Raw genomic sequence first — 8,747 nt, forward strand, 5'->3', positions numbered from 1 at the left:
CGCAAGGGACATGGGGGAAAAAAAAAACATGGGAGGGGAAAAAAAAAAAAGAGGCACTTTTGCGAGACCTCGCAAAACTTTTGCGAGATCCCGAGATACCTTTGCGAGATCTCGCAAAAGAAAGATGGTTTCATAGGTTTGGGCCATTGAAGAATGAGAAGGTTTCATGGAACAGAGCAGAAATGGAGGACGATCTAGAAGGTTTCCTGAGGTCAAGAGAGGTCCCACAGGAGGACATCATGCGCATGCAACGAGACAAGGTACTTATAAAATTCATTAAGTTATAAAACAAAATAGCATTAAAAATGCGGGGGTTGAGAAGGTGGCTAACTTGGTAACAACAGAAGCAGCATTTACAAGCATTAGATACTAATTGTCGTCATTACATGCCAGTTCATCTCATTAAGGTTATAGATGGTTGTAGCGGGCAGCACAGTGGTGCGGTGGTTAGCAATGTTTTGTTATATTTTGCTATTAGCAATGGTATTTTAGTCTGAGGAAGGGTAATCTACGGCACGAAACGTCCCTCTCATGTGAGGTTTGTCTCTAACAAATATTATTCCGGAGCTTTGCTGGTGTGCGGACCCTTAATTTTTTTTCATCCCGGTTAGCAATATTGCCACACAAGAAGGTCCTGTGTTCAAATCCATCAGATCGGGACCTTCCTGCGCGGAGCTTGTGTGTTCCCCCGTTTGCGCGTGGGTTCTCTATGGCCTCCTCCCTCAGTCCAAAGACATGCAGTTAATGGGATTAGGTTACCTAGGTTAAACTGTCCATAGTTGTGAATGTGAGTGGATGGTTGTCTGTCTCTCAGTGTTAGCCCTGTGACAGGCTGGCAACATGTACAGGGGCACCGTAGTTACACGGTGTACAAATATTACTACAGTTACAGCACATGAAGAAGACAAAAATTGACAAAGTAACTTGTGCCATTGAAAATAATACAAGTAGAATCTTAATAAATTCCTTGAAAAAAAAAATACAATTAGTGTGTGCTGCGTGGCTTGCTAGGATGAAACTACAAACTCAATGTAATTATTTTTTTTTCTGTAATATTTTTGTGTACAGGTGGACAAGGCAGTGATATCCATCATGACTGATGATCAAATGTCAAAATATATTACTTCATATGGTGACCGAGTAGCTGTCCTGTCCTTCTGTCAACAATCTACATACAGCACGGATAAAGAGACTCTTCTGCAGAATCTAAGAGAAAAAATTGGAGCATGGAAAATGAGATCAAAGACTAAAGGAGCACTGTGTGGTACATCTGGTCTGTTCCAAAAGCGAGGTGAAGGGATGTCAAGATATAGAAATAGTGCAGCAGAGAAGACATCCAGAAGGATTGAAATTGGATGGCTTCATTTAATTGACAATGAATATCATCAAGTGAGAACCAGAAATGGTGGTGGAACAAGACATGCAACGGTGGAAAAAAACACGACTGTAGCACAGATTCTGGAAATGGGAAAGGACCTGTTTTTTCCAGATGGTAACTCTACAAAAGGGAGAGTTGAAGACTTTATATTTACTGTTAGTGACTTTAAAAAAAATCCAATTCCTTTAGATGACACTGTTGGCAGACTTTATGAAAAAACAAAATTGAAGCTGCTAAGGTTTTACATTTGCACAAAAGAAGAAACATCTTTAACAGTTCTTTCCTCATCTGAAGTGGATGAATGTGGGGAAGATTTCTTATCTGAGGAGGATTCTGTCAGTATCACCAAGGAAGAGTTACAGTTGCCTAAACATGGACCTCACACAGAGTCGGATGATTTTATCACAGATCTCGTTGACCGTGGGGATTCATCTGACAGTGATAATAGCGAACAGGTTTGTGGCAATAGAAAATATATTACAAATAATAAAAACCCCCTTGGTTGGTCAGGTACATTTCACATATCTTTGAAAGACTCCCAGCTTTGTATTTATTAACATATACTAAATGCTTGGCTGCCAAAAACAATAATTATGTTCTGTTAGTTTTTGTGCGTTATGTTGTTTTTTTTTTCTTGTTTGCAGAATCACGATTTCCAGATCCAACCAAGACCAAAAAAAAAGAGATCAGCGTGTGAGACAGTGACAACACATAGTCCAGGACAGTCACATTACATGCATTCAACACCAACAGAAATTAAAACAACTGTCACGGGACAGTGGCAGGGCACTGACTCAAGTGATCATGGTAATGAGAATGCTTGGAATCAACTTCAGCTTTGCAGCGATTTATATGACCACAGCTCAGGAGTTATTGATCTGACCAGTGCAGTCCCTAAAGAATCCCCCCAGCTAGAGTCAGCTCACACCCATCATGAGGCCTCTGAATTTGATCCAGGTATAGATGAGGCTGATACAGTTGTATGGAATCCCGAAGAGGACCTTGTCAGAGCCGATGCTGATGAGGCAGTCGTGATAATGCTGAATTGTGTCAACAGTGACGATCTAATACAGGTAAGACCACGAACAGTTTTGGATAACGTAGAAAAGTACAAAATATAAAAATATGATTATACTCTAACAATAACTTGCATAGTTTTAGAGTCTCAACTCAAAAACATCAGCTATGGATTAGTGCTTTGAAAAGAATTAATCAGGTCCAATATTTTCTGTACTGCATGATTCTGTGCACTCACAAATAACAAATAATGACAAATAACGAGTTGTCAAGGTAACATTGATTTCTGAGTGGACAGACAACTTAACTTAAAACTGTGAAACATTCAAATCACTGATATTTTTTATGGCATGTGTGTGTTTGTTTGTTTTTTCCAGGACAATGGACTGAATTTCACAGCACAAGATTTGCCCTTGTTTTCTAGCAGCCAACTTTCCCCATCAAATTCAGCTGGCAACCCAGGAAATCCAGAGAGCCCCCGACGTATATCTGTTCGCAGGGTAAATGTTGTTGAAGATCTTTTGGCTATATTTATGGACAGCAGCATAATTACTGTGACTTTAAAGATGGACTTTGTAAATGAAAAAGCTGTTGATGATGCTGGGGTGTCAAGGGAGGTTTACACTGCCTTTTGGGAGCAATTTTTGGAACAGTGTGAAGGTGAAACAGAACGAGTTCCAAGGCTGAGGCCAGACTTTGGTGAGGCAGAGTGGAAAGCAGTTGGACACATTTGGGTGAAAGGATTGCTGGATTATGGTGTCATTCCGGTGAGACTATCAAAGGCTTTCATTTTAGCATGCATTCATGGAATCGACTCAGTTGATGCAGACATCCTGATGTCATCGTTTTTAATCTACCTCCCTCCTGTTGAGAGATCAGCTGTTGAGAAGGCTCTCAATGGCACAATGGATGAAAGTGATGAAGAGGACCTGCTTGACCTTTTTACAAGGATGGGTTCCCACTCCCTACCTCCTCAGAACAACATGCAGCCTGCCATTGAGGCAATGGCTCATAAGGCGATTCTCCAAGAGCCAAAATATGTAGTTGATTGCTTCTCCACAGCCATGGCATGTGTACAACTGAAACTGTCAAACAGGGAAAGTGTGGTGTCTCTGTATGAGACAAAGAAGGCCACAGGCAAAAGAGTATCACAACTATTTCAAACAACAAAGGTGATGCTGTCTCAAATAGAACAAACAACCTTTAACCGTCTTCAGCGATATGTCAAAAATGCTGATGAAAGCAAAGCTGAGAAAATCCTGCGTTTCTGCACAGGGTCTTCTGTCATCTGTGTTGACAAAATTCTGGTGTGCTTCAATGCTGAAACAGGGCTGAACAGAAGGCCTGTTGCTCATACCTGTGGAGCTACTCTTGAAGTACCGTGCACTTACACTTGCTATCCTGATTTTCGCACGGAGTTTGACAACATCCTTTCCAGCAATTACTTGGAAATGGACATCATTTGAACTTGCTGGAAGTCTTTTTTCTGGATTAATAATTACAGCTGTAATTGATTACAAATATGTTTACCCTTGATTTCACTGTTTTCTATTTAAATTTGTTATTGAAATGTTGAATGCATTCTGCCATATAATGATCAGTCATCGGTTTCATTTTCAGATCGTGTAATGTTATGTTCTGTTGCATTTCATAAGGATTTTCTTTAATTTCTAATATGCTCGTACATTGATTGTAGGTTTCACTACTGCTGACACCATGTTTGAGGCTGGTGTCAAAGTTCGGCTCACATGAAAACCACCTATACTTATTTTGCTGTGTCTAGCTGTTTATAGGAACTGTTGAAGAATCCAGGCAAGAAGAAAGAGATATACACTTGATTTCATGGTGAAAGGTCCATGTACTTTTAGTTTTTTGTTGAGTAAAAAAGATTTAAAGTTAATGATGATTTTCAGTCATTTGTGTTTGTTGTCTGTACAGTGTATATTTCAAGTTAAGAAATAAAAGTTTGATTATATTTCAGTTTATTTGTCCCATATTACAAAAACATATACCATGACTTCATTATAAAAGTGGTGTCTAATGTCAAAGTATCATTTGAATTAATTTACATTTTATTAAAGCTCATCAGGACAGGTGTGTTCAGAAAATTAAACTTTCTGCTCATAAAATACATTTTTGAATAATTTGGTGACCAGAACCTAGTGTTTATGTACCTCAGAGCCTCCAACACTGCAAAAGATCAGCATTTTATTTAGCTTTGCACACCAATAAGTCTTAAATCATTTAAATTGGGAAAAAAAGTAAATATTGTTAGATTGTATTGATCCTGAAAGTCAAGTTTCTCAAACTGCAGCCCCTAGGGTCTTGATGCCCCATAATACAGTTTTGTGTGGCCTGCCAGATACAAAGAACAGAATTTGTATTTTACCCATTATATTCTAGACACCATAGCTAACTACATTCCAGTCAATAAATGCCAACTCACTTACTGGAAAACAAAAAAACATTACTATAGAAGTCATTTCACAGCTTACCACTGACCTTCCTGTAATACAAAATGAAATACTTGTGCAATAAGTCATTCTCAAACATGGCTGTGTACTAGAGAACTTGAGTCCATTTTACATCCAGATGTTTGATTTCATACATACAGCACCTTGAGGTCAATGTTAAGAAATGTTCTGTGCTGCACACGTTTTACAGTGATGCCATGATGGCCTCTCTTAGATGCATATACAGATTCACAGCCTGATATGGGTCTGTTGGTGGAGTCCGATGGGACTCACTCATAAGGATACTGCATAGTTCATATACATCTTGATCACATGGTTTGGTCTGCCGAAAAACACACTCATTTTTGCACAGTTCAACATGCTCCTCCTCAACGTGGCAAATGAAGTCTCTTGTCCTGTAGAGCTCAGGTAATGTATACATCACATTGGGCCGGCCACTGGGGATGTTGATGTTTTTTGATGGCCTGATGGAGTGTGCATTCCAAACCTGTGCAGTCTCATCCAGCTCATCCTGTTAAAAAGAGTGCATAAATTGAGGAACTGTGCGTATATGGTGGTCTAAAAATAGATGCTAAATATAGCAATTTCAGTTTTCATTGTATTTACTGTCCTGGTCCTCTTGATTCTGTTAGGGATTATTTTTTACTCAGTGAATAAAGGACAAATGTTTAAAGGTAAACTCCAGTAAATTAAATAATGAACAATGGATCAACCAAATAATAAACAATTAAACAATACATTAGACAGAGAGCAACAGATCAGAATGTAGTAGACTAACTTCTCTGTTTCAGTACATCTTATCTTGAGGACTAGCCACAAGGACACATAACTAAAACATCTGGAAGATGATGTGCTTCATGACTCCACAGCTGAGGAATCATGAGTCATGAAAACCAGCTTGTGATGAAGGTCAACTCATAGCGCCCAGAGATTGTTTATGTTTAAGATAACAGAAGGCTGACAGTATAAAAATGTTTTGGTTAGACAGGAACACGAGCTCAGAGAGAGAGAGAGCACACAAACAAGCCTGTCTCTTCTGAGTCCCCGCATGCATGTGTACTTTTTCTGATCCTTTAATACAATAAATGATTTACTTTTTTAATTAAAGTGTCTCAGGTGTCTTCCTTCACAAAAAACCTGTTTACCTGACAATTCCTCTCTCCCTTTTCCATCTCCCCTGTCTCATTGTTCCTCCAAGTCTGTCTATTCCCTCTACCTGCCCCTACTCTCATCTCTCACTTTACTTTCTCTCCTCTCTCTCTATGCTTCCTCCTTTCTTTCAGCCCCCCACTTTCTCTTTCAGTCACAGACATACATTCACACACGTATGAAAAAAGCAATTTATTAGCTCACCTGGATAGGGCCCATAAAACAATACTGAAGGAGGTTTTTTTCCAGAAATCCACCATCAAAGTATCCATTGTTTCTGATGTCTTCAAACAAGGACAACCAAAACTCCAGACACTGGCTGCGAAGAAAACGCCACCAATATTCAATTCTTTGATTGCCAGAACTTGCTCCCTCCAAGTAACTGTCAAGGGTGTCATTTGGGTTCACGGGCACAAGAAAACGCTGAAAGCCTCTAACATGACCATTTTCGGTTCCAAGATCGCCCCTCACAACTCTAGGGCAGCCCCTTAAACGCTGTACCGCTTCTATGTAATAGCCCCCAATAACCTTTGGATTACTATTTGTTGTATAGGCATTAAGCCAGACTATTTTCCTTGAGAAACCATCAATACTCGCATTAATACAAATGCCATATGGCTTTAGTTTATCATATGAGTCCAGGTGCCAGATGAAGTTCGGTCCTTTGGAAAAATAGTTCCTTCGCCTGAGACGTCTTGCTTGCCTTAATGCCACTCCTCGGGGATCCATCTCCTTCAATACCAAGCGCACATCCTCTTTTCTTACACGTAGTCCATGTTCTCTGCATTTAGCGTACATCCATCGGTATCCGTGAAGCTGTCCAGAGTACTGCAGCTCGTTGCTAATGAAATCAACCAAGGCTGCGAGGTCAGAGTACGCTTTGCGACGAGTGTGTCCCCTTGCGCTGAGAACTCTCTTCAGATGTCTCTCACTAATATGAAAGCCGTGTCTACTACCAAGCACCGACGTAATGTCTTTATAGTTTAAACCAAGATCGAAATAAAAATCTATGTATTCCCCCCATGGATGTGCGTCCTCCATTATTGTGATTGTTTCTAAGGTCGCAAGACTCACCCAGAAGTGCATGGCCTTAAATTGAAAAGTATTGCGAGATCTCGCAAAAGTAACTCGAGATCTCGCAAAAGTATTGCGAGGTCTCGCAAAAGTAACTCGGGATCTCGCAAAAGTATTGCGAGATCTCGCAAAGGTATCTCGGGATCTCGCAAAAGTTTTGCGAGGTCTCGCAAAAGTGCCTCTTTTTTTTTTTTTTCCTCCCATGTTTTTTTTTTTCCCCCATGTCCCTTGCGGGGTTCCGTAGAAAACCATTTATAGCCATTTATTTAAAAAAAACAAAAAAAAAACAAAAAAACAAAAAAAAAAAACACGTGTAGGTTTTTTTTTTTTTTGGTTACTTAAACGTTTATTTTTGACTTACATTAAAGTGGGAAATTAAGAGAGAGTTAGCCACGAGCTTCAGATAGTGATCCAGGAATCTTAGAGAAAGAGAGAGAAGGTCCATCATTTGAGAGGGGCTCAGAGTAGAGTCTTTTCTCATCTGGTTGAGATGATCCAGGAGGCATCTGACCTTCTGAGTGATGTGTTCTGGCCGTATGAGCTTTTTCTTGCACAGTAAACACTTAAGTTCAAAATCACGTCTGAGGTATTTCCCACTTTAGTAGATGAATCCAGGACCTCATTTTCTTTCTCATGAAGCTTTGCATTCCCTTGGGCCACCATTGCACATAAAATGTGTTCTTAATGACTTGCATGGTTAAATAAAAGCTCTGTTAAAAAACATATAATTACATATAAGGTGATATGTGACAATAATGGCAATCTACTGTTGTCGACTATGAAAATACCATATTTTACCCTCAAACAGATTAAAGATGATCATGCTTTACAAGCTGAACTCATCCAGATACTTTCAAGTAACTTCCCCGCCTTAAAAAAAAATGTACGTCTAAGGCAACCTCAGACAGACTGTACAGGTTTTAACTGAAATAATGTCAAATAAATGAGGCACAGTTTGGTACTGTAAGTTTGGAGAGTAAAAATAAATAAAAGCTCAATAGTTAGTTTCTATGAACTGACTTATACAATGTCTCTTTTTTTCCCCCCATTCTCACTTAAACAATGTCTGTCTAACAGGCACAGATTGTAAAGAAGTATTGTTACTTGGGTGAACTCAGATGTCCTCCCTTCACACTGCTTGAACAGTGTGGCCTTTGTTTGGGATCCTTGAGCTTTGTTTTTTTTTTTTAAACTGTAGCCAGACAGTGCATTTCCTGTAACCTTTGTGCATTTATAGTTCACTCCACTGAGAAAACTTTAAAGATAAAATGCCAAAGGAGCAGGTGGAGGAAAGATTTTAGTTTTCTTTTAATTTTTCAAAATACATTCACTGAATATACATAAAATGCTTCTAAATGATAACTCTGCCTGCATCAGTTTGTTTGAACTTAAATTTGTATACTTTCTGTGATGTCAATCAACAATAATGCACCTCTTATCTCATATAAATTGAAAACAAAACAATGATGAGAGTGACATTTCGGGCCACAGCTGCCCTTCCTCAGACCTAAGCTGTAAGCCTGTAAACCTATTAGAGTGAATAGGGCTGCTGCAGTTTTGTCATAACTGCATTTTAATTTACCAGTGATGGTAAATTCAAATTCAAGCTCAAATTTGATGTGCAAATCATGGTTTATGTGGAAGTAAAATGTATA

The 8,747-nt window shown here is 39.2% G+C and overlaps 2 protein-coding genes across 2 annotated transcripts; one reads left to right on the forward strand and one right to left on the reverse strand.

Annotated features, from left to right (window-relative positions):
* Window positions 1-100: 100 nt before the first annotated feature.
* Window positions 101-4,333, forward strand: LOC115801076 (uncharacterized). Its single transcript, XM_030758780.1, has 4 exons — window positions 101-260; window positions 1,069-1,833; window positions 2,023-2,451; window positions 2,773-4,333. Exons 1-4 carry the CDS (start codon window positions 183-185, stop codon window positions 3,859-3,861), a joined length of 2,361 nt encoding a protein of 786 aa, XP_030614640.1. The 5' UTR covers window positions 101-182; the 3' UTR covers window positions 3,862-4,333.
* Window positions 4,334-5,036: 703 nt separating this feature from the next.
* LOC115801243 (uncharacterized) lies at window positions 5,037-7,058 on the reverse strand. Its single transcript, XM_030759006.1, has 2 exons — window positions 6,223-7,058; window positions 5,037-5,380 (listed from the first exon to the last, which is right to left on the reverse strand). Exons 1-2 carry the CDS (start codon window positions 6,814-6,816, stop codon window positions 5,054-5,056), a joined length of 921 nt encoding a protein of 306 aa, XP_030614866.1. The 5' UTR covers window positions 6,817-7,058; the 3' UTR covers window positions 5,037-5,053.
* Between the last annotated feature and the right edge of the window lie 1,689 nt (window positions 7,059-8,747).

Source organism: Archocentrus centrarchus, chromosome 21 (genome assembly GCF_007364275.1).
Source record: "Archocentrus centrarchus isolate MPI-CPG fArcCen1 chromosome 21, fArcCen1, whole genome shotgun sequence".
Taxonomy (NCBI): Eukaryota; Metazoa; Chordata; class Actinopteri; order Cichliformes; family Cichlidae; genus Archocentrus; species Archocentrus centrarchus.

Coding starts and splice junctions, on each gene's coding strand:
- LOC115801243 (XM_030759006.1), bottom strand. CDS start 6,816: ATGTACGCTAAATGCAGAGAACATGGACTACGTGTAAGAAAAGAGGAT. Junction 5,381..6,222: donor GTTTTATGGGCCCTATCCAG/GTGAGCTAATAA, acceptor TCTTTTTAACAG/GATGAGCTGGATGAGACTGC.
- LOC115801076 (XM_030758780.1), top strand. CDS start 183: ATGGAGGACGATCTAGAAGGTTTCCTGAGGTCAAGAGAGGTCCCACAG. Junction 261..1,068: donor TGCGCATGCAACGAGACAAG/GTACTTATAAAA, acceptor TTTTGTGTACAG/GTGGACAAGGCAGTGATATC. Junction 1,834..2,022: donor ACAGTGATAATAGCGAACAG/GTTTGTGGCAAT, acceptor TCTTGTTTGCAG/AATCACGATTTCCAGATCCA.